Consider the following 24,332-nt stretch of genomic DNA (forward strand, 5'->3'; position numbering starts at 1 on the left):
GCAGAAGCCCACTCTGCAAATTATTGTGGTTTTATTTCATATCCCCTACACATTCATCCTAGCCCTTTCAGGTTAAAGAGTGTTGAGAAAAACTGGATAGTAGAACCTGCAAGAGTTCTAAGGTGAATACATAACCACCTTAGACACAGGTATTTGTTTAACACATGCAACACAATGCCTGAACGCCCCAGTAACTGCATAGGTTTATTACATGGTCGTTATTAAATAAGTAATTTAATATTAAGAATCTCCGAGTCTGATGGGCGTTGCGCTCTGCTCGGGGCACATGATTTTACACATGGATTCAGTGGAAGGCTTTGCGGGCTGACAGAGGCCGGCAGGGCGGGTACAGGTGCGGGAGCTCAGCGGGCGCGGGAGGCCGGTGCACGCCCCGAGCGGCTCCCGGCGGCGGGCGCCAAACGGAGCCCGCACCGTGCCCCGCGGCACTACCGGCACCACCACCCGCCGCCGTTCGGCTCGGGGCGGCTCCCGCACGGCCCCGCGCCTGCGCCCCGCCCGCGCCGCTGTCGGAGCCGGAGCCGCCGCCGCCGCCGCCGCAGCCGGAGCCGCGCAGGGCGGGCGGGGCAGGGCAGGGGCGGCTCCGGGCCGGGAGGCGGTGGCTCCGCGCGGCTGAGGCGGCCGAGCCGCGCGTGCCCAGCCCGGCGGGCGCAGCGCAGGCGCCCGGGGCCGCCGGCGGTGGCGGCCATGGAGCGGAAAGGTGAGCGCGGCGCGGCCTCCATCGCCCCGCGGGGCCCCCGCAGGGCCCGCCGCCCTTCACGCCTCTCTCTCCTTCTCTCCCTCAGTGCTGGCGCTGCAGGCCCGGAAGAAGCGGACCAAAGCCAAGAAGGACAAGGCCCAGAGGAAGTGAGTGCGGCCGCGGCTCCCTTCGGGCGGCATCTCCCGCCGGCACCGCCGCCTCTTTGTTCCCCCGGCCCTCCCCGCGGGGAAAGGACTGCCGGGCCCGGCGGCCCGGAGGGCGCTCGGGACAGAGGAACGTGCGAGCCCCCGGGGCCGGGCAGGTTTTTAACCGGAGTTAACCGAGCGCACGTTTCGGGAGCGGAGCCGGCGCAGCGCGTGGCCCGGGGCGGCCGTTTTGCCGCCCAGCTCTGGCCGGCTCCGCTCCTTGGTCTGCCCGGGGAACGAGAGGCTCTGCCTTCCCTGCTTCTCCCCGAAACCCGGCCGTGGAGTTGCGGTGGTGCTTAGGGACGGAGCTGCGGGTGGTGGGCTGCCCTTGTCGGCTCCGCTTGGCCGCGGGCTGTACCTCGCTGGGAGTTGTCAGCGTCCCCTCTCCGCAGTCCCCGGGGCGCTTCAGCAACTGCCGCCTTTAGGAACCAGCTTCTCTCCACTCTCTTCCCCCTCTTGATTCTCTTTCCCCCTGAGATTTCTTTTTTTTTTTTTCTTGCCGAAAGAATGCCGTGGTGTGTTGTTTACTTCGTTCTCTAACTTTGATGCTCTCGTGTGGCTTCTCTCTTACCGCAGGAATGTCACGAGTCTTTATGTGTGGGGAACTTTTGGAGGCAGATGTAGAAATTAGAAGAACTCGAGTAAATACTAAACAATGCCTTTCAGCAGGCTGCACTAAGTGCTGTGTTCAGTGCTGCTCATGGATTCCTTTCTACAGAAAGGTGATGGCAGTCCTAGAGCTGCTTCTGTATACTCCATAAAATGCTGCTTATTTCTGTAAAATCTCTGGTGACTCAGGATGATTTTACTTGAAGGTGCCAAAGATAGTGAGGCTGAGGCTTTGGGGGTGGGAGTTGGAGGGTTTTTTCTTTAGGCCTAGAGTAATGCTTTCTCAGACACATCACAGGGATTTAAAATATTTTTTTCTTGTAGCCTTCAGCCAAGAGTCAGTGGTTTTGAGATGGGGCTTTTGATGAGTGAGGAGTCTTAACCAAAGTATTTGGGAGACATGCATTATGGTTCCATGCTCTTCTGTACGTGTTCCTGGTATTCCTTGAAGGTAGCATTAGGACAATTTTTGAAATGCTCTCCTCCTGCTCTAATTTCTGTATGAATAATCCATTGTCTAATTCTGGAGATGTTACTTTTTTTTTTCTTTCTCTAGCTGCAGACCAGCAATACTGACTCTGCCAAGAGAGTCCACAGTGCAGCTGGGAAGGTTAATTTCTGTATAGATTTCGAGGTTGCTGAATGATAACTTTCAGAGCTGGCATGTTATGGGTTTTTAATGAATCTTTTTTTAACCACATATTCAGGACAGGTTATATGCACTGCTGGTTAGCTCTTGATTTTGCCACTAACCTTGATTTGAGCACAGAGCCATGTTATTTGTCAAATGCTGTGTTTATATTCTTACACTTCATGCTCAACTCTTTGCTACCATAAGTTTATTAGATTGTATCTCAGAAATTAAAGAAACTTGCATGTGCTTTATGCTGTGCAATTAAATGAACTCAGTGTCAGCCTCTAACTTTAGGTACAGTTCCACAACATTTATTCTATTTAAATACAAAGCTGCTCTAGTTAAATCTTCTAAGATAGGCTTAACTGGGTTGTTTCATGACTTTCCATAAAATCTATACTTGAAACCACATGCAAAGTTATTTTAATATCTAATGTTCCATGATAGTTTGGATCACACATTCAGTTTTTTTCTGTAATACATTTTTTCTTTACATTTGCAGTAAATAGTATGAAACAACGATTTTAAAAGGTTAAGTATTTTGAATTATTATATAAAATTGCAGAGAATGTTCTGAAGGGAGTAAGTACAATTCAAAATATTTTTAATTTTAAAAATGAACTACAGCTGCTTTAAATTTACCTATAAACCTAACATCATTAAAAACAGAACAAAAAAACCTCTTGGAAAGGTTAAAAGAAACTGGAAAGTTACTTATTTTTTTCATCATCCAGTAGTTAATCTTGCTGTTTGCTTGGTTTAGACAAGACCAGTCTAAACTGATGAATTACAGAAACACATTGTAAATACCAATTATGATTCTGTGTATAAGCTTTTTCGTAGGAAATGAATATATATTTTTGAAATGAATATATATTTTTATAGGAACTTGAACCACGTTCTTAATTTTCTGCAAATTCAGGATGATCATATTTCTTTCACTCCTTCCTGTCTTAAAAGTTTCATTTTATATCAATGAAGTAGAGCATGCATTTATCCTAACACTCTGCTGTAGAAAGAGAGCAGGCAGAGTTTCTTGGGAGTCTGAAGGTGTAATTTCCATTGCCCTTGTAATTTTTTCATTCAAATACAGAAGTGATTATCAAACCATGACAGGACACAACTGAAATTTGCTGGTTTCCATAGAAATCCCTTGGTTTGTGATAGCTGGAGGAGCAGACAGCTCTACAAACAGCTTGTTAAGTGCTTGTGTGGGGGAGTGGGGATGGGAAGGAAGAAACTTGATTGCCTGTTATTTGTGTTTTAATACCTTTCTTATGTGAAAGCCAGTATTTATCTTCAAACTGAGCTCCCACAGATCTGCTAATCAGAAGTATGTCTTGGTGCCTCTGAGTACTGGTATTTAAAAGCTAATGTTTGACCATCTTCAGTCTTCTTTTAAGTTCTTGACAGTTGTGTTACTGTAGCTCTGGGATGGGTGCTCTGTAGCAGCAAGTGTTGTGGATCTGCCCTAATGGCAGAAAACACCAGTTGTTTACTCAGAAAAACAGGGATGCAGCAGTGAATGAGTTGCAATAATCACAAAATAACATGGATTGTGCACTCGTTAGTCCCCCACCATCCATGATTTATAATTCTCCCCAAAACAGTTGGAATTTCTGGAGCAGAAAGGCTGCATGCAAGCAGGAAAACACTGTGATCATTTCAGACCTGGATTCATGCTGGAAGTTGTGTGTAGTCAGTTTCCATATTCATTGAGTGTGAGGTTTGCCAGCAGATCTGCGTGTGAGTGCTCATTCTCACTAGATGTGCCTTAACATGAAATTACAGGCACACTAAGAAATAGGAATGAGCTGCAGCCTGCAAGCATTCTTCCTTAAAGAGACATTGTCTCCATGCACAGATGTGGAAATGGGAGAGGGATTTTAAATCCTGGCTTTTCACCATGCCATATGGAGCTTCTTCTCAAATGAAAACACAGAATCCTGAAGTGAGATCTTGCTGGATGGGGTGTGGAGCCCAGCAAACCACTGGCTGCATGGTTGAGGTGGAGAGAAGAGTCTTGGGGTGTGTTTGCAGTGCCTTTATCTGGTGCCTGCAGTGGGAGCTGGGTTTGTCATTCCTCCTGCGTTCACTGAACTGAGTTTTGCTTGGGGGCGTTTCATGGGTGCGATTTGAGCTCACCAATAAGGGGTGACTGCTTATAAGGACTGTGTTGTAGGCTACTTAAAATTAGGAAAGCATTTCCCTTCAGTTTCCTGCAGATGGGCGTCATCTTTGCAAATTTCAAGGGAGAGGCAGACACAGACAGAGGAGTAAAGAGAGTATCTTTTTTTTGTTAGTATGTATTTAAGGGTGATGGGTGTGACAAAAATGATTTGTCCTAAATGTACGTTTCCTTCCTTGCTTGAGGGTGGAAGGAGTCTGTTTCTGTATCTATTCAAGGCAAGTAGTTAGGTAGCATGGGCAGTATTTCTGCTGTTTCAGGGTCAAGGAAGAATCTTTTCTGTCCATAACAGAGTTTTGAAGTCACTCTTAATGCTCTTGAATAGGAAAACCAAACACCTCCTTTCAAGTGGGTTTTGGATTTTTAATGTAAGTTATTGGAGCAGAGAGAACACATTCAGAGTTTGGTGGTGAAGTTGAGTGTGGAGACTTGGCTGGTAATTTATAGAGGGTACCCTTCCTTCTCTGCAGGTCTGTAAGAACCCACATTGTGTGGCTGAGATTCCTTAATCATTTTTTGCCTTCCTTTTTGTGTGTGGACCAGATAAATGATTCCACTGAAAACTGGCAAGAGAATTCCACAGTGTTTTTCCAAATTGCTTTAACACCTTCTGTAAGGAGCAAGCGAGTGACTCAAATCTTAGCTCCTGCAAATAACTCTTCACCATCCCTGCTGTGCATTGCAGGGGTTGGGTGATATCTTCAGAGAACATGGAGCAAAGTCTTGTCTACAGTGGAAAATTTGGAATGTTTTTAGTTCCTTTTCTAATATGCACAGGTTTGGCAATGCTGAACTATTACAAGCATATTCAGCCTTCTGTGAGCTTTTAAGGCAAAAATATTTTAGACATACAAGTGGATAGAGACAATTCTTTAAACCTCTTGCTTTAAAAGTGCAGGGGCAGCAATCATTGTGTCTTTCACTAATAAAGTCCTCCCTAGGAGAGAAATCTCTAAATTGTTACTTGCTATGTCACATTGTTGGTGACTTGTTTCCCCTATCACTTACATAAACCAGCAGGATAAACAGGCACAGGAAATGACTGGGAATTGTGCATTGTTGGATGATGTTAAGTACCCTCTGCTGTGAAAAATACTCAGTCCAACTTTTTAAAGAAGATTTGACTCTTCCTGCTTGTTTTGTCATTTTAGGCATAAAGGATAAGTTTTTCTTGTAGCTCTGGAAGGGGAGGTGTGGAATTACATCAGAAAATTTATTTTTCCTTTGAACACTCTTTCCCTGCTGAGTGATTGTGCTGGAATTCCTCTATCAAAAGGGTTGCTCTGTCGACAATTACCATGATCCTTGTCTTCATCCCAGCTTTGAATCCACGGGGCTATTGAATAGGCAAATAAAACCGGCTGGTTCAGGAAGATGAAACAAAGTATCTGCCCGAATTTCTAATTTCATTAGAGGGAAGAAGAGACACGTAGACATCAAGAGGAGGGGATGAATCTTTATGCTCACCCCCCTGACAGGACTGAATTTGCAGGAAGATCAGCTGAGAGCAAGCCCCAGCCTTGCTGCACGGCCCTTCACCTGCAATGCAGTGCTGGGCAGCTGCAGCTGGGTGCTGGAGGCAAATCCCTCTTCTCCTTCACTCTTGCACAAAGCTTTGCTGCATTTGAGGAGAGCCAGCCCCTCTGCCTGCTGCTGATGTCCCCCTCCTTCCCCAGCACTGTGGTGTCTGACTTTTGATGGCTTTTTCGAAAACTATTGGGCTGTCTTCAGGAATATCTTTATCCATGGGAGGCCGTGCTTCTTGCAGGTAGGTTCCCCCCTCTGATTTTGTCTTGAGAATTTGCAGCTCTTCAGGGAATAAGGACTTTTGGGAGGGTCTCTCTAGATGTGGGTTCACAGGAATTCCATAGAAGGCTTAGCATTTTGCCTTAGGTTTTCTGTTCCACGTTGTTTTTCTTAAGTAAAATATTTCTGTGTAGTTGTAGAGAGACCCTGCAGATCCAGTTCATTCTGATGATTAATTAGCACAATGAGAGAGCAAAAAGAAAAGGTGATCACGGTGTTCTTCTGTAGATCAGAGGTGGCTAGAAAAGAAAAAAGGTACCCTAGAACACTTGGTTTTTAATGGGTAAACAATCATTTAGTATAGGATTTTATATACTTTATCTGCATTTTGCAATTTTCACAACAGCTGTTTCAGCTGTCGTCTCTAAATATTGGGCATGGATTTTTGTGCTGTCTTTAACAGCCTTTTGTGCCTTTTAGAGTACTGTCTTTGTGAGCAAAGCAGACAGATGAGGCTTGTGCTTTAATATATAATTTTTTCTTAGGTATTAATACATGTTCTGCACTGATTGATCTCTCTTAATCTCTATCTTTGGCTGACATGGTCATTTCAGGGGAAGAACAGGGTGGTGTGTAATAACATCAAACAAATTTTCACAGGAAGGCAAAAGAATGAGGTGTATTTTGGAGGTGATTTCATAAAGGAAATAGCACTGTAGAGATGTGTGTGACCTGAATTCAGCTTTCTTACATTAGTTGGTACCATGGACTCTAATATAGAAGTGAAATGCTTTTGGATCCCCATGAAAGACTGAGCTGCAGACTCCAGGGTGTGTCGTGTGTGAGACTGCCAGCAGCAGGATTAGTCAGCCCCTTAGGAGGGGCACAGAAAGCTTCCAGCAGAATGGGCTTTAGTGCTTCCAGTAACTTCTTCCTCCATGCATGGAATTGCTGTTATTGAGAAGCACTGGGACTGCAGGATGGTGTGATGTGTCTGTCTGCATCACTGCCACTTCAGGGGAATTTTCTTTTGAGTCCTTTTTAATCCCTTACATCCTGTGCAGTTAAAAAAGTGAGAATCTCGAAATGACACTGGGGAGAATTACTCTTTACTACTCACACTATGTGTGAGGTGCCTGGCTTAAAAATCTTTCTGTCCAGCTCCTGTTCCCTTTACCCTGTCTGTAGGATTTGTTGTCTGTGAGTGTCTAATCTCTCTTCAACCATTCTGTCTGTGGCCATTTCTTGCCTTTGCTGCCTGCTCTTAATTTGGGGATAATGTGTGACTTTATTTGTATCTCAATTGTCCCCAAAGAAATGCAGCAATTTTAAAGAAGCTTTTTGACCTCTAAGACTTTCTGCACCCCCTATTGCAGGTTGCTTTCTTCCTACCCCTGACTTATAATTCAGTGACTAAAAAGTCTAAATACTAAATATCTCAGGGGTGGATCAGCTGCAGGGTTCTTAATAGAAGTCTTATTAGCTTGGCACTCTTTGGTTTATGGTTTGAGACCACTAAGCTGTTCCTGAATTTAAAAAATCCAGCAGGACTTTTTGACAGCAGACTGAAAGTAAATGTCTGGTGGTGGGTTGTGCCTGGAAATGCCCTTTGTAGGTCTTCCTTGTTTAAATGAACTTGAGTTGTGGATTTTAAGTGATTGCAAATTTAGTCATCATCAGGTTGGAACACAAGATTTCTCCCTTTTTATGACGTTTAAGATGGCTGTAGTGAATGTGTTAGCAGTGTGTTTAATGTGTGAAGTCTCAGCAGAGTGCATGTGTAGTAGGTCAGTGCTGAACATTCATTCTACTGTATAACTGTTCCAAATGAAAATATTACATTTTCCCCATGGATTAAGATGAGTTAGTACGGCCCTGATATGATGTGCAGGAGTCCAGCTCAGGACTAAGTTGTGAAAACTGCATCTGAGGGCCTGCCTATATTGCTGGCATAGCCCCTGGATGGGCAGTTCTTCCTTCTTGCAGCAAAATGAGCTGAATTTGGAAGAGAGTGCTGAAGGCACTGCTGTTATCTGCTGCTTCCCTGCAACAATAGTTTCAATAGAAGAAACTTCCGTTAATTCACTGCTGGGAACTCTCTGTGAAGAATGTTATCTGAGCTTGTGTGTCCCTGCTGTAATGGAGTTTGCTGCCCACTTCTTTGGACAACTCCAGCTTTTTTTAATATCTCATGCTTCTGAGGAAAGGAAACTTAATGTTGTTATCTTGCAGTACTTTGCCCTTAAATGCTGCCAAAGCAAGTGGGCTGTAGGCATTGTTTTCATTACAAATGTTTGCTTTGCACAGGGGTATCTTGAATCTTTGTAGGCATTTAATTGTTCCCTGTAATGCTTTGGAAAGTAAATAAATTACCTGATTTTGGTATTAGCCTTTCATGAGCTGTTTGGCTGTGATCAGTGTGATGCCATGAAAGAGCTGAGGTATGGGAGATGTTTTATTTGGAGAGCACAGGCTGTGTGTGAGAGCGTGGAGGTGGCCTTTGCTGACATGGCCTTCACAAGCAAGAACTCAGAGTAGCACATTTCATGGAAAGTTAAACATAAAATGAACATAATATTTATGATTGTGGGAGTAGAAAAGCCTCCACCACCTTAGTGCCTGATTCCAATCCCTCTGCAATCACAAGCTCTCAGGGGGGTTTACTGAACATCTGCTCTGCGTCCTCCCACTCTCCCTAGTTCAGACAACTGTAATAAACGTTGGATCTCAAGTGAAGAGATGAGCTAAAAATGCAGCCTGCCCCTTGAGAACAGGAGAAATAAATGTCAAGATTAGGGGCTCTAGTGTTCTAAAGTGTTAGAAGCAGAAGGACTGTTAAATATTCGTTTGACCTTGAATATAAAAGGAACAAAGGGCCACAAGTTCTAAAACACTGGTTAACTTTTTTTCCCCCAAAAGAGAGTAAAACCAAATTGATGTTAGTCTTTAAAATAAAATGAATCAATATTTAAATTTTCAAGTTTTACCTAGGATAAAAAATTATAAATCTGCTTTAGAGAAAGGCAGAGAAGGGGTTCAGAGGCTAATATTTTGGTGGGATCACTAAGCCTTTGAATCTATCTTGTTTGGACTTTGGTTCCACTATGAATGTGGATCTAGGGCATTAAGGTGCATTTCTCACTAGGATGCAAAAAATTATTTCTGGCTACTTTTAGGTTAGGAATAAAAGCACTGCTGTCTGATCTGTGTGTGTGACATGCAGTGTGATCTCTGTGTGTGTGTGTGTGTGACAGGCAGTGGGATCTCTGTGTGTGACAGGCAGTGGGATCTGTGTGTGACAGGCAGTGGGATCTCTGTGTGTGACAGGCAGTGGGATCTGTGTGTGATCTCTGTGTGACAGGCAGTGGGATCTGTGTGTGATCTGTGTGTGACAGGCAGTGGGATCTGTGTGTGATCTGTGTGTGACAGGCAGTGGGATCTCTGTGTGATCTCTGTGTGACAGGCAGTGGGATCTCTGTGTGATCTGTGTGTGACAGGCAGTGGGATCTGTGTGTGATCTGTGTGTGACAGGCAGTGGGATCTCTGTGTGATCTCTGTGTGACAGGCAGTGGGATCTGTGTGTGATCTCTGTGTGACAGGCAGTGGGATCTGTGTGTGATCTGTGTGTGACAGGCAGTGGGATCTGTGTGTGTGTGTGTGTGACAGGCAGTGGGATCTCTGTGTGATCTGTGTGTGACAGGCAGTGGGATCTGTGTGTGATCTCTCTGTGTGTGACAGGCAGTGGGATCTGTGTGTGATCTGTGTGTGACAGGCAGTGGGATCTGTGTGTGATCTGTGTGTGACAGGCAGTGGGATCTCTGTGTGATCTGTGTGTGACAGGCAGTGGGATCTCTGTGTGATCTGTGTGTGACAGGCAGTGGGATCTGTGTGTGATCTGTGTGTGACATGCAGTGGGATCTCTGTGTGATCTGTGTGTGACAGGCAGTGGGATCTCTGTGTGATCTGTGTGTGACAGGCAGTGGGATCTCTGTGTGATCTGTGTGTGACAGGCAGTGGGATCTGTGTGTGATCTGTGTGTGACAGGCAGTGGGATCTGTGTGTGATCTGTGTGTGACAGGCAGTGGGATCTCTGTGTGATCTGTGTGACAGGCAGTGGGATCTGTGTGTGATCTGTGTGTGACAGGCAGTGGGATCTGTGTGTGATCTGTGTGTGACAGGCAGTGGGATCTCTGTGTGATCTGTGTGTGACAGGCAGTGTGATCTCTGTGTGATCTGTGTGTGACAGGCAGTGGGATCTCTGTGTGATCTGTGTGTGACAGGCAGTGTGATCTCTGTGTGATCTGTGTGTGACAGGCAGTGGGATCTGTGTGTGATCTGTGTGTGACAGGCAGTGGGATCTCTGTGTGATCTCTGTGTGACAGGCAGTGGGATCTCTGTGTGATCTGTGTGTGACAGGCAGTGGGATCTGTGTGTGATCTGTGTGTGACAGGCAGTGGGATCTCTGTGTGATCTCTGTGTGACAGGCAGTGGGATCTGTGTGTGATCTCTGTGTGACAGGCAGTGGGATCTGTGTGTGATCTGTGTGTGACAGGCAGTGGGATCTGTGTGTGATCTCTGTGTGTGACAGGCAGTGGGATCTGTGTGTGATCTCTGTGTGACAGGCAGTGGGATCTGTGTGTGATCTGTGTGTGACAGGCAGTGTGATCTCTGTGTGATCTGAGTGTGACAGGCAGTGGGATCTGTGTGTGATCTCTGTGTGACAGGCAGTGGGATCTCTGTGTGATCTCTGTGTGATCTCTGTGTGACAGGCAGTGGGATCTGTGTGTGATCTCTGTGTGACAGGCAGTGGGATCTGTGTGTGATCTCTGTGTGACAGGCAGTGGGATCTCTTTCAGACCTGACACCCAGCACCGGAGCCTTGCTGCTCAATCCGAGAGTGATCTTCCAGAGCAAGAGGAGGAAATCCTGGGATCAGATGATGATGAGCAAGAGGATCCAAATGATTACTGTAAAGGTGAGCACTTGCCTGTTTAAGATATGGGATTTTCAGTGCAATCAAGGAATCCCCTCCATTTCCCATTTGCTGTAGAGAATGAAAATAGACTCCCTCTTACATTAAGAATACTTTGAAACTGCATGATGATAATAACATTTTTCAAGCCCACAGGAAAAGGAGAATGTGGTCTCCAAGTTTCCCTCTGTTATCAGTCAGGATTTGAGTTGCAGAACTGTGTTTAATGCATAATTTTAAAGCTGTTAACTTTTCCTCTCTGCCAGAGGTCTTTCAATATTGGTAAAAGCAAGTAGGCATTTAATTCTTTTTTTTACTTCATCGTAAGAGAGACACTTTCAAATTCATATTTGAATATTCTTCAGTTTTCTTTTGAAGATCAGATCATTATCTTGATATCTATTCTTCAGAAAAATTTGTTTCTGCAAATAGCCTTCCCCTGTTTCTGTGAGCAGAAACGAAATATAGAGCAAATGAAAACACCAAATCACAACTTCTTCTCTTTATTCTGTTTTCTGCCAGTTCCATCTTTGGCTTTTCATGCTTTTGCTTCTGTGATGGAATCCCCCTGTACAGTTAGTAGCTTGAGAGATATGAAGGGTGCAGAGGAGACTTTCCTATTTGGAGTGCAGAGTGCCTTCCAGTCAGGAAAATTGCAAGCAGAGCAGTTTGGATCTTGGCTGCAGTTCCAAGTTCCAGATCTTGGTTACCTCTTTCACGTTCTAGGCCCAGAGCACACAAAAGCAATGCTGATCTTTAGCTGGAAGATTCTGTTACCATCACAACCTGTGTTTTCCAAAGGTGGCCAGCCTAGCAGAATTCACTTGTTTTCACTGGGGAAACATTCTGTGGTGCTGCAGTGATTGTGATGCTTGTTCCTCACAGCTGCTCTGTGGTTCTTGTGTTTTTCCAGGGGGTTACCACCTTGTGAAAATAGGAGATCTCTTCAATGGACGCTACCACGTGATTCGGAAGCTTGGATGGGGTCACTTCTCCACCGTGTGGCTGGCTTGGGACATCCAGTAAGTGCTCCTGTTCCAGCTGGTGTTCCTGCCAGGCATGCACAAACCTGAGCAGAAACATCCTTTTACTTTTAGCTAAAACCACAAAGCATTAGCTGTTCACATCCTAGAACAGGAGTTTCTTCTGATATTGTGCATGCAAGTGTGTGGGAGGGACTTAACAGGACAAACCATATCTGTGGGAAGACTTGTGTTCAGTCTCTGACCTATTTTTCCATGTTTTGAGAAATGACTAACACGAATCTTTTGTTAAAAAAAGACTCAAAGGCAGTCTTTGAGTGTTTAAACCTTTTTTTTCCATGATGTGTGAAATAAACTCTCTTGCGTGCAAAAGAATTGGGATAATCCTGGAGAATAAGTTCTTTGTATGAGCATTAACAGCTCCCAATTTCCTTGCCATGTGTGCACAGAGGGAGGAGATTTGTGGCCATGAAGGTGGTGAAGAGTGCAGAGCACTACACAGAAACAGCACTGGATGAAATCAAATTGCTGAAATCGGTGAGTGCCTGAGTTGGGCTCAATTTTATTTTATTCTTTTTTTTCCCATTTTGGGGAGTTTTAATTTGTCACATGCTTGATATTTCCAGATGATCAAGAATCTGTGTAGGAACCAAACAGTGCAGTGGATGTGACATCACAATAATCTCTTTCTCTGCAGGTCCGCAACAGTGATCCAAATGATCCAAGCAAAGAGAGAGTTGTTCAGTTATTAGATGACTTCAAGATTTCAGGAGTGAATGGTTCCCGTATCCTTTTGTGGAATAAAAGCCAAGAATTGAAAAGATGGGAGTTTCTTGGGCAGCTGCCCTGCTTTGGCAAGCAATGCCCAGGCATCCGTTTCCCTGCCCAAGGAACCTGTAGGAGGATCTGTCTCCAAACTGCCTGCTGAGCTCACATCCAGAGTGATGATTCAGTCTGGTGTCACTGGTGTCAGCACTGCCTGGTTGTGCTTTTGATGTTCTGCCACCAATTTGTGAATCAGGCCTGAGTGGCTGTGTCAGAGGTACCTCTGAGGCAGGAGAGCCATCTACCTCAACCCCTCAATTTTGCAAGCAGCCTGTTAAGAACCTGTTATTTCAGTACAGCTTGTTAAAATCAGTAGCTGAAAATAGCAGATGAGCCATCTATAACTTGAAAATAAGCTTGGTTATCTAGTTATGGAAACATCTGACTTTGTAATTTATCAGCATTGTTAGGATGTTTGCAGTGTATTGCTTTGACAGTGGCCTGTGGTTCTGGGAGCAGCCCTCTGACAGGCAGTGATTTGTAGCAAGTGGTAATAATGGATGCTCAAAGTTTGAAAGCTGGACTTTTATGCATTGTTTTCACTTTGAGATAAATTGAATTTTATTTCAATGAGAACTGCTGGGCTGCTTGAGAGAATTGAGCTGCAGATAATAAAAAGTAGACCCATAGTGCATTTTCTCTAACTTTTTTTCTGAGTAAATGTTGATTTGAGCTTCTATTTCTTCCACTCTTGGAAATGTATGCTTTCTGCCAGTGTAGATGAAAAGCAGCCTAATAAACTCAGAGAAATTTGGCTTCATTGTACTGAATATGTCACTGGAGTGACTGTAGCTGCTGAGATCTTAGAGCTCAAAAGCAGATCAGAAAAATATAGTTGAAATCCAGGCTTGTCAAAAGTTTGTTTTGCTGGTAAAGAGGCAAAGGGGGGCAAAGAAAGTGACTTTATTGGTTTGAAGATTACTTATGAAATGGAAATTTTATTATCTTTTCAGGTAATGCTGGTACAGAGAGATCTGGCATCGAGTTTTGCCTGGGGCAGAAGCGTAGGCTGTTCCAAAACATACAGTAAATAATAATGTACATTTGTGCCACTGGCTCCCACTCAAAGCAGGAGGTTGCTACTGCTGCAGTGGGACCTTTGTGCAGCTCCATCCCTCTGTATTTTATTTTATTTTATTTTAGGTAATGGCACTGTTGTGTAGGATAGAATGATGCTGTTGAGGAAGGCAAGCTGTGTCAGAAGGATGAGGGTTCTTTACCATATAGTGCCCAACTTGTTTTGATTTCTTTTGATCCTCAGTCCTGGGAATTTGGGGCTCCTTGAGTCTGGATGTCCAGGTTTTTCCTTGATTCAGTTCCAGATATCTGTATGGTGTTTGAAGTTCTAGGGCATCATCTCCTGAAGTGGATCATTAAGTCAAATTATCAGGGTCTTCCTCTCCCTTGTGTCAAAAAAATCATCAAACAGGTAGGTTCCAGTTCTGACTGCACTCTTCCTCTTGACCCAGTTAAAAATCTTTCACTGATCTTTCTCAGGTCCAAAGAAACAAAACTTAAAAATCCGTGGTATCTCTTTCATGCAACAAAATATTCTTGGGTTAGTACTTTTCTGTACTGCAAGCCTCTTCTGCTGCAGATTTCTGACACTTAAACCGTGGTGGTTTCTGCTTTTAACCTCTTCTTACCTCAGTCATTCCTCATGTGTGAAGTATTTTTTTAAAGCTGTCACAGTAACATGAATGATGCTTAATGATGGGAAGAGCAGGAGAAACTGGTTCTCCCTACTGGGTGGTAGCCTAAGAAGAAACAACTTTCTGCATGGGGGGTGCAGGGGAGGAGGAAAGTGTGATTTTATTGTAGAGTATTAAAATTAGTTTTTCACCTGTGGTAAGTTAAGCTATGAGGGTAAATAAAGTATCTTTAAATGGTAGCTGAAATCTGTATGCAAATCTGTTATTGTGGAACTGGGTTGTAACCACTGAGCACACCAGCTCTGACCTGGAGCATCCTCAAACACACAAACCCTTTTCTTGGCCATCCTAGGCACTTTTGCATTTTCACTTTGCTCCCAATTAGATTGTCTAATGGCTGACTTCCTCCTCCCTTGCCTGCAGGTTCTTCAGGGTCTGGATTACTTGCATACAAAGTGTAGAATCATCCACACAGATATAAAGCCTGAGAACATCCTGCTGTGTGTGAATGACCAGTACATTCGCAGGCTGGCTGCAGAGGCAACAGAGTGGCAGAGATCTGGGGCTCCCCCACCATCTGGCTCTGCAGGTGATTTTTATTTTCTTTTTTTTCCCCCTGAAAATTGATGCTGTTTCTCCCACATACCCTCAAATCATCACTAAGGAAAACTTCCTGAGTATGGTAGAACAATAATGCAAATAACCTTTGAAAACCTGAGTGTAAATTGGGAAATTAGTCATAAATTGTAACTCAGATGATGGGGAAGGCAGTTTGTGTCAGAAAACAAGAGGGAGGATAAATGCTCACTGGAGCCTGCTTTTAACAGCAGCTGCTAGAGAATTCTGTGAGTTCTGTAAGCTGGCACTGGTAAAGTCAGTCTTATGTAGCACAATGTTGATGCACTCAATATGGAACTGGTGTAAAAATGTGGCAAAATTCTCACATTTCTTTCAAAAGTTTATTCCCTTTCATTGCATGATGCTGGAAATGCATTTGATGAGCGTTTCAACGAGATGAGTTATCTGTTTTCAGTTTGCAGAAGTCTGGAAAACTGTAACAAAAGCAGCTGCCTTGACATGCAAACATCCTTAAAGGTCTGAGGGCAAATTCTCTTTGTGTTCCTCCTCAGAATATCCACCTGTAGTTGTGTGTACTTTCCAAAAACCACTGCAGTGTGTATTGGAAGGCTCTGTCAGTCATAATCTTACAACACCAACATTGAGCTGAACTGATCACAGCATATCTTAGCTTAAGGAAGCTCCCTGAAGTTTGGTATTTTAATGCTTTGATTTGCATTTTCATTTGGGTAGGATGCATAATACATGCAGTAAATGAAGCTACGTGGCAGGAAGTCTTTGATATCAGTCAAGCAAGTCTCCTGTCTGAAACTTGGATTATGCATTTGCTCATTTGATATTTTTATCATTTTTTTATTGTTGTGTTTTTGTAGAGAAATGAACCTTCAAAATCACATTTGCTGATATCATTAAAATATTATCAGACCACATAGGAAAAATGTTCTTAACATCAGAATGCAGTTGCAGTTTTTGAGTATAACCAATACTGATTGACTGATCTTCCTTTCCCTTTCAGTGAGCACTGCACCACAGCCCAAACCAGTAAGTGTAATAGCTTTCCCCTGTAAGTATGCATCTACTGATACTATCTCCTGCCCTGCTTCAAATCCAGTCTGCATTAAGAGAGAGCAGTCTCATATCAGAAGGAAAAAGTGTGGTTTGTGTTTGGCATAGGCATCAGGTTCAATGCTGTCTTGGACTTGTAAATGGTGTTAGTTCATTTATCACCAGAACAAGGAGTTCTTGTGGTGATCTCAAGGTCTCTTGGGAAAGTGACTGTTCTGTGGAGTCTGAGATCTCCCTCACTTGGAGAATAATGTCAGTTTTTCAGGTCGGGGCAAAAATGTACTGGAAAGAGCCAGAGACAAGTGGTTCAAAACCCAGAATAGCTGCTTTTTATCTGGGAGAGGAGCTGTCTCCAGTATTTTCATCATAGACTGTTTCCTCAGCTCTAAGATAAATTAAACCGTGGTGCATTTTAAATTTATTGAAGTATAAAATGTTAAGTCCAATTTCTCTGCTTGCTTCTGCGTAGGCTGACAAAATGTCAAAGAATAAGAAGAAGAAGTTAAAAAAGAAGCAGAAAAGACAGGCTGAGTTGTTGGAGAAGCGAATGCAAGAGATAGAGGAAATGGAGAAGGAAGCAAACCCTGAGCAGACACAGCCTGAAGAGGAGGAAGAAGCTCAGACCCCTGTGGAAATGCTCATCAAAGTCAGCCCATCAGAGGAAAGTATCAACAAAAAGCCAGGTATGGACCTAAAGCATTGCCAGCATGGCATGGACAAGGTTGTTTCATGGCTGTGAGGAGGGTGTACCTTTAGCAGAGGTAGCTGTTGTCATTTCACCTGTCCTTGTGGTGAGACTGGGAAATCTCCTGTGACAATCTGAGTGCATGGCTGTGCTCAGTTACATTTACAGTACTCCCTCCCTCTCAGGGTGCCCTTGAACATCTTCCAGCTATTTATTAAGTTATATTCTGCTACATTCTCATTTTCCCCTCTTGCAGCAGAAACCCTTGGACAGGAGGGATCTAATCTCATGGAAAGCAACGTGGAAAAAGATGCACCAGAAATCAACTGCAACGGAGTGATCCCCATGACAGACTTGACAGACTCTGGGAACGAGGGCTCTGTGCGCCTCCAGGACGACCTCCACAACGCCAATGGCTGTGGCAATCCCCCTGACACCCAGGAGACTGAGAACTTGCACAGCTGTAATTACACTCAGCACAACAATGACTCAGAGGCCAGGCCCCAAGAAGCAGTGTTGGACTTGTTTGTGCCCCTGGTCCCAGAGGATTCCATGGTGTGCCAGCCCATCCCCAGCCAGGAGCAGGTGCTGAGCGAGGAGGGGATCAACAATTTTCAGGAAAGCATCAGGACAGAGATCCCTTCAGAGGATGAGAATGAGACTAACAGCCCGACAGACAACAAAGGTATAAGAGGAGTCTTGTAGGAAAGGGCTCCTTGCTGTGGGAGATTTCTTTACAACACTTCATCATATGAACAGAAATGTGCATTTTCTAGGCTGAAGTGATCAGAACCAACTGTTTGAGAGTTTTCCTGCCAGGAGTAATTCACCTGACAATCATACTCCAAGTTGTTTGCTGTTTGTAGGTGCTGGTTGTAGTTGTCCCTCAGTTTTGACTTTGGAGTGCATAAATATTCCTACTTTTTAAAAACACCTATGCCTTTGGTTCCAGTGGAGGAACATTTCCTCTCTTGAGTCAGGTGCTGCTTATGTGATTTTCATTAAGCCTAAGATTGTCACTTGCTGTTAAATTAAGGGATAGGTATGATCAGTGTGTTCTGACAGTTTGGTTCTTAATATGGAGCAAAGGTAACTTCTCTCCATTACTCAAGATGAGTAAATGTTTTCCCATTTAAAAACAAAGCTTATACAGTGTTGGGAAAGAAATCAAACTTCTTTAATGCTTTTATTTAAATATGATTTTCTTCAGAGTGGAAAAATTGTGTCTTGTAAGCTTAGGAGAAAATAAGGCATGAAATAGTGTACAGCAATTTAAACACATTCCAGGTGTGTGTGTGTGTGTGTGTGTGTGTTAAAAATATGAATTGGTAAGACTGTCCATTTTTGCATCTTTGTGTCCTTGCTAGGTGATATATATCTGCTTGGAGAAGGAGAGTAAAACTACCATTTGAACTTACTAAAAAAAAATATTCTAGTATTTTCTTGCCCACAGTGCCACTAGGGGAGTTATATGGATGAAAAGTAACAAGAGAAATTTGGTTTTTGAAACTTGAACTGCACTTTGCTGAATGCTAGATTACTGACATCTTTTGCTTCTCACAGCCCTCTCCCAAAGTTTTGGTTCAGAGGTACAGCTGGATGTCATTTAGTGACTTCATACTTTTGTTCTCCATTGTGTCATTCAGTTTTCCCAGCTCTTGTGATTGTGTTGCAGCAGTGAGTGATGGGTATGTCAGAAAGATGCTGGAACTTGGGGACTCTTCCTTCAAAGATTAGGAAGGCTTAAGGGGGGTTGTGAGGTTTGTTTTGTTTCTGGCAATGCCTTTATTTCAAGAGGATTTGGGTTTTTTTTTTTAATATAGACAGGCTGTGCAAAAAATGCTGGGAAATAGTCACTGTTGCATATGCTGATTTATCCTTCTGCTTAATGACACCAGTCTTAATGATGCTGTTGATAGTGCAGAGTGCTGCTCATTTTTATACCCAAGCATCAGAGAGGGAACAGTTCTGATCCATCAGAAAAATTTCCTGGCTGGGGAGAGGTTGATGGGATTTGGGTGACAGATGGTGACACTGCCTATGAAGCTTTAATCAGCTGTTGTACACATTGCCTCTAGGAAAATCAGCTGCTGGGAATTTCCTTCTTAATCCTCTTGAGCCCAAGAATGCAGATAAGCTCAAAGTGAAGATAGCTGACCTAGGAAATGCCTGCTGGGTGGTAAGTTTGGTCTTTTCACATTGACTTTTTAAAGCTGCAGATTCAGTTTGCCAAGATAGAAAATAATCTGTAAAACACATCCTTAGACCTGGCTGTGAAAGCAGTGACAGTTTGAAACTATGACAGGGAAGAAAGAGGGGAAGCAGAGACACAAAGAAAGAAATGGTTCTCTAAACACAAAATTTCAGGCCATGCTTTGGGTGCCTCACTGGCATTTGGTTACTTCTTATAGAGCTGTGAGCTGTGTCACACACAGAGTGTAGAAATCTGCTGTGTGAAATTGCAGGAGGAGTTCTCAGTCTCCAGGAGAGCCTACAAAATTACAAACAATTGCTCTGATGTGCTGGTTCTGTAGCTTGTCAGACCATTGCACATGAAAGAGACTCACACAATAAAACTCCCAAGTTTCATTCTTTGATGGTTGTGCTTGCTGCTTTCAAATGTTTGACATTTCAAATAGAAGAAATAGCTCTTTTTACTTGGCTTCTAAAATGGCAAATTACTTCAGATCTGTTGGGAGAGATGAGTCTCAGAATTGCAGTCAGGCTTGCAGAGCCTGGCAAGGTGATTGCTCACCTTGGTGTTGCTTATCTGCTTTAAGGTAGCAGGATCATGGCCTGTTTCAGGACTGGGTAGGAGATGCTGCAGAGCTTCCTTTATTCTGCTTTTGTGGCTTGCTTTCCTCTGAATTGCTGGACTGTTTCACTTGGAGGAGGAATATCTCATGTACAGCATTTAAACAGCCCTTACAGACTATAAGGAAATAGTTAATGAGGATGCAAAATGCAGCTGAAATGTAATGGTAATGAGCTGTGATCTACTGTCACCTTCCAGGTTGTTGATTCTCCTCTTCTAAGCAGTCTTGAGCTGTTAATAAAACATTTCTTCTCTTTAGCACAAGCATTTCACTGAAGACATCCAGACAAGGCAGTACAGGTCCCTGGAGGTGCTGATAGGGTCAGGGTACAACACCCCTGCAGACATCTGGAGCACAGCCTGCATGGTGAGTTCTGCCAGCTGGGATCTTCCTGCTCTGTGCTCTGCCCTCTGAGCTGCTGAGGGACTGGCAAAAACCCCTTTTGGGTGGCCCTGCACCCAAAATTCATCCCAGGTGTGCCTATGATGCTTTCAATGCAGTTTTTAAAGCATTGCCAAGTCACTGCAGAGTTTAGGCTGTAATGGAATATTTAGGATTATAGCTGTTTACTGTAGTTTTGCAGGTTATTCTTTCCCACAGCTTTGCTTCTGGCCCACAGAGATTTGCAGAGTCAACCTGCAGCACACCTTAGAGTGTTTTGAAGTGATTTAATGTGCTCATTTCTGTTTGTTTAGGCCTTTGAGTTGGCAACAGGGGACTATCTGTTCGAGCCTCACTCTGGGGAAGATTACTCACGAGATGAAGGTTTGTTTGTCTCAGTTTTTCCTTTTTAAAGTGGGACTTGAAATCCAATGGTTGCCTCTTCAAAATGAGCCTTGTCTTACAAATCAGCAATGCAAAAGCTCCTTGCAAAAAGATTATTTACCCAAATCAGCAGCAGCTGTGCTCAAGCCTCTGCAGTAAAACACTGTGCAGTGAAGTCCATGCTCTTGTTCTGGTGTTTTGCATTCCTCTTGCTGCTGGATTCTTGTGTTTCAAACTGATTGTGCCTCAAATTGCCCCTATTTGTTTTCCCCTTGCTCCTTGTCTTCGTTGTTGCTTAGTGTAACCTGGTTTCAGGTGGGTCTCCAAAGTAATTTTTAAGGGATAGTTCTTTATCTTTCTATCCCAGAGCATGAAACTAGCATAGAGAGCTTTGGTGTGGATGAATTTCATTGTCTTTTTTGGTTTTTTATTTTTCACATGCAGATCATATTGCATTGATCATAGAACTTCTGGGGAAAATACCTCGCAAGCTCATTTTGGCAGGAAAATATTCCAAGGAGTTTTTCACCAAGAAAGGTAAAAGGAAACAAAGCAAATATCACTTTATCCCTTCATCCCTTGCCCAAATACACAGGAGTGGCTTGCTGGAAATGCCTGTTGGAAATAGATGCCAGCAAAGATGGCATCTTTAAATCTTTCCTTTGTTTTATGAAATGCTTTATCAGTAAAACTGCAGCTAAATGTAAGGCACCTTAAATAGTGCCTGGCCTCATGAGCCACGTTGCTCAGAGCACAGAACATTATCATAAAGTCCTGAGTACCCCAGAAATGTACTGAGTCAAAAAATTAGGTTTTGACCTAGTTTAATAACTCTTTATAAAAACAAGCCCTTCTTTATTAGTAGTGTGTTGCTTTCTCAAACAGTGCTCCATGCATTGCATGTGTCCCAGAGTCAGTGGCACAGTTTATCTCTCATGTCAAGCAGCATAATTGGTGATTTAATGAAGTTAATATTTGCTGATAGGGGATCTGAAATAGCAGGAGGTGGAAAAGAGCCCTTTGAGGAAGTACATTTCTACAGCAGGCTTCTAAAGCAGATAGAACAGGGGGTTTGATAGAACTGACTTCTGCCTTCAGCATGCCCTGGCAGTGTGTATTCCCTTAGAACAGTCCCTGAGCTCACTCTGTCATGTTTAGCTGTTTAGCCAGTTTTACTGAGCTGCTCTGTGCCTCTCTCTTACACTTCAACCATTTGTCTTGGGTTTTCAGGTGATCTGAAGCACATCACCAAACTGAAGCCCTGGGGCCTTTTTGAAGTGTTGGTGGAAAAATACGAGTGGGCCCAAGATGAGGCAGCTGGATTCACAGACTTCTTACTTCCTATGCTGGAGCTGATCCCAGAGAAACGAGCTACAGCAGCAGAATGTCTCAGGCACCCCTGGCTTAACTCCTAGAAGCTTCCAAGCAATGCCACAACGATAAACTCTGGTTTACAGCATAGCCTACCCACCCAGCTGCCCTTTCCCAGATCCATTTTTCTCCTTGTTCACTTTCAGTGTGGAGTTCTTCCTCCAAGGCTTCCAAGATTTTAGATAAATCTAACCTGTTCTGCTGAGTTTGTTTGTGTGACTTAATGGGGACTCTCCTCAGCCAGTGGGCATCATCTGTGTTTCTGCCTTGCTTGGGCTTCACCAAAGACTAATTGACTAGAATAAGAGATTTTTCCTCAGTCTCCTCACTGTAAAGCACCACGTGTGACAGATGTGAGCTCAGCCGTGCTCGGATATCTCCCTTAGCTAAATTCCAACTCTCCTTTCTTCCCGTGAAGATCTCACTGACTCAGGAGTCAATTTTCCCACTGTTGATCCAGTAGCTACTGATGGGGTGAGAAGTAACAGTTGGCATCAAGGTGCTGCCAGATCCTTGGTAGAGCAAAGACCTTGAAATCCTCCATCCCTCTCTAGGTGTCTACTGTGTTCTTTGCTTTCCAGTCAGAAATGTTTATTTAGTTCTAGCTGCTTTTGGAAGAGCTTTTTAAACCTAGGTTTTAGTATGCTTTATTTCTTCCTCCAAAGTGCCCTGTCCATTTACTTTTTCTCCTCCCCCGTGCCCTTGATAGTCAGAATAGTTTCTGGATTTGGTGATGCTTTCTACTTCAACACCTGTGACTAAAAGGTGACAGCAAAATCAGCAGAAGCTGGACCTGACTCAACGCACAACCCTCAGCAGACAGATGGGTGCACCCTCAGCCTGCAGAGAGAGCCTTATTGCAGGCACCTCTTAACTCTTAATTATAGTGAGCCATACATTTTGGGGGTTTTTATCCCTTACTGGCACTTTTTTTGCCTTGCTTGAGGTGGTATTCATGAGAGATTGGCTTTCACTGATGCAGTCTGCTCTGACTTTTCATTTTTGACCATTCACTTTTTTTTCCAAGGGAAGGGTTGCAGTGCCTGTTTCACAGCCACGCTGCAGCCCTGCACTTTGAAAACCAACACTTGAAATTCCAGTGTAAAGATTTCTTTTCATTTGCTTCAGGTGCAGGCCTTCAGAAATAACTTCCCAGGATGGGACTGCCTTTTATTTTCTGGGCCATTAGCACAAGAAGAGAGCTAGAAGAAGTGGAAGAGAAGTGACTTTTCCACGTAGATACTGGATTAGAAGCTGTTTCTAGAGTTACCCCAGTAGGAAATGTTCTGTGGGGTTTCTATGTAAACTTCTCAGAGGGGGTTTGGATATAATGGGTTAAATGGATTAATTTTAATTAAAAGTTAAATAACTGTGGCATTTGATAGTTCTGTGATGGCTTCTTCTAGACTTGCCCATCCTGTTACAGATTCAGTGCATCCCACTCTTCTCTAAGCAAGATTTGGCAGCACTGAGACTGCAGAGTCACTTCCTCACTCTGGACCAAACAGGCCTTTGGATCTGTGGTGGCTTGCAGAGGATAGAAGTTGCTGGAGACCATGCAGATGCTATCCAAGACCATTTGCATTGCCAGAGCTGCCAAGACCACTGTTATGTGTCACTTCTGTGTGTGTGTGTTTGGGAATTGTGGTTCATAAGGATCATTCACTCACCAACCAGGTCGTTTAATCCACTTGAGCAGAGTTTCTCCAGTTCAGAGCCTGATTTGGCTTCTTTATGCAAATCATGCTGCATGTTCCTTTAGTGGTAGATCAGGTTCTCTATGCATATAATAAAAAAAAAGGCAGGTAACAAACCAAAAAATGTTTTAAACTGCTGGGTTAACCTTTTCTTTTGTTTTTTTTTTGGGGGGGGGGTTTAATCTTTTCCTTTTATCTGGCATTTTCCAGTTGTGGGTCACTTCTGTACCTGTCACAGGACTGCAGACAGTACTGGGGTCCAGCTGACTGTGAAGATAACCTTGGCAGGGCAAACAATTCCTGTGGTCTTGAAAGCTCACCCAGTGCTGCCTGCTTGAGACTGGCTGATGAAGGAACATTTCCCACACGGGGTCTGCACTCTTTGACTGTTGACACAGCCCCTGCCCATCCTTCCTTCCCTTCCCTCTGCCAGCCCTGACTGCAGGAGGGGTTTTTTACCATGATAGCCAAGGCTAGAGGCAGCTTGTGAGTGGAAGCCCTGCAGAAGCAGCTGTCATGATTCAGTCTTGTATGTCTGTTCACTTGGGGTCTGTTCATTTCCAAATTGCTGTGACATGCTCACACTAAAGGATTTGTACTTGCTGTGTCAGTCTAAAACCTGAAGGAAAATACATTTTTATTCTTTCTACTTGGGTGCTTTGTCTTTTTTTTTTTTTTTTCTCCTTTGTGAAAGCCCTGCAATAAACAGATTATTTAATAAGTGAGCCCTAGTCTTCATACATTCCCCTTGTAATTCTGTTCTGAGTCAGGGGCTCAGGGGTGGGATTTGCTTCACTAGTGAACAGTTTTGATTTCCAGAATGAGGTAGGTAAAGATTTTGT

General features: G+C 43.8%; 1 protein-coding gene across 3 annotated transcripts; it reads left to right on the plus strand.

The window, feature by feature from the left end:
• The first annotated feature begins 640 nt into the window (after nt 1–640).
• Nucleotides 641–24,139, plus strand: SRPK1 (SRSF protein kinase 1). 3 transcript variants are annotated; one of them, XM_059867832.1, is made up of 16 exons: nt 641–718; nt 804–864; nt 10,937–11,055; nt 11,966–12,074; nt 12,485–12,572; nt 12,733–12,820; nt 14,183–14,289; nt 14,936–15,101; nt 16,107–16,132; nt 16,626–16,839; nt 17,098–17,526; nt 18,920–19,020; nt 19,916–20,023; nt 20,353–20,422; nt 20,867–20,959; nt 21,653–24,139. In XM_059867832.1, exons 1-16 carry the CDS (start codon nt 706–708, stop codon nt 21,835–21,837), a joined length of 1,977 nt encoding a protein of 658 aa, XP_059723815.1. In that variant the 5' UTR covers nt 641–705; the 3' UTR covers nt 21,838–24,139. The 3 variants fall into 3 exon arrangements, with proteins under 3 accessions (XP_059723815.1, XP_059723817.1, XP_059723816.1); XM_059867834.1 differs by having other exon boundaries at nt 17,101–17,526; XM_059867833.1 differs by lacking the exons at nt 641–718; nt 804–864 and adding an exon at nt 6,008–6,102.
• The last annotated feature ends 193 nt before the right edge of the window (nt 24,140–24,332 follow it).

This window comes from Haemorhous mexicanus, chromosome 25 (genome assembly GCF_027477595.1).
Source record: "Haemorhous mexicanus isolate bHaeMex1 chromosome 25, bHaeMex1.pri, whole genome shotgun sequence".
Classification (NCBI taxonomy): Eukaryota; Metazoa; Chordata; class Aves; order Passeriformes; family Fringillidae; genus Haemorhous; species Haemorhous mexicanus.

What these genes read in the sequence shown, in the direction of transcription:
- SRPK1 (XM_059867832.1), top strand. An exon ending in TGGCTGGCTTGGGACATCCA is followed by an intron (nt 12,075 to 12,484) that starts GTAAGTGCTCCT and finishes ATGTGTGCACAG; the next exon opens with AGGGAGGAGATTTGTGGCCA. An exon ending in TCAAAAAAATCATCAAACAG is followed by an intron (nt 14,290 to 14,935) that starts GTAGGTTCCAGT and finishes CCTTGCCTGCAG; the next exon opens with GTTCTTCAGGGTCTGGATTA.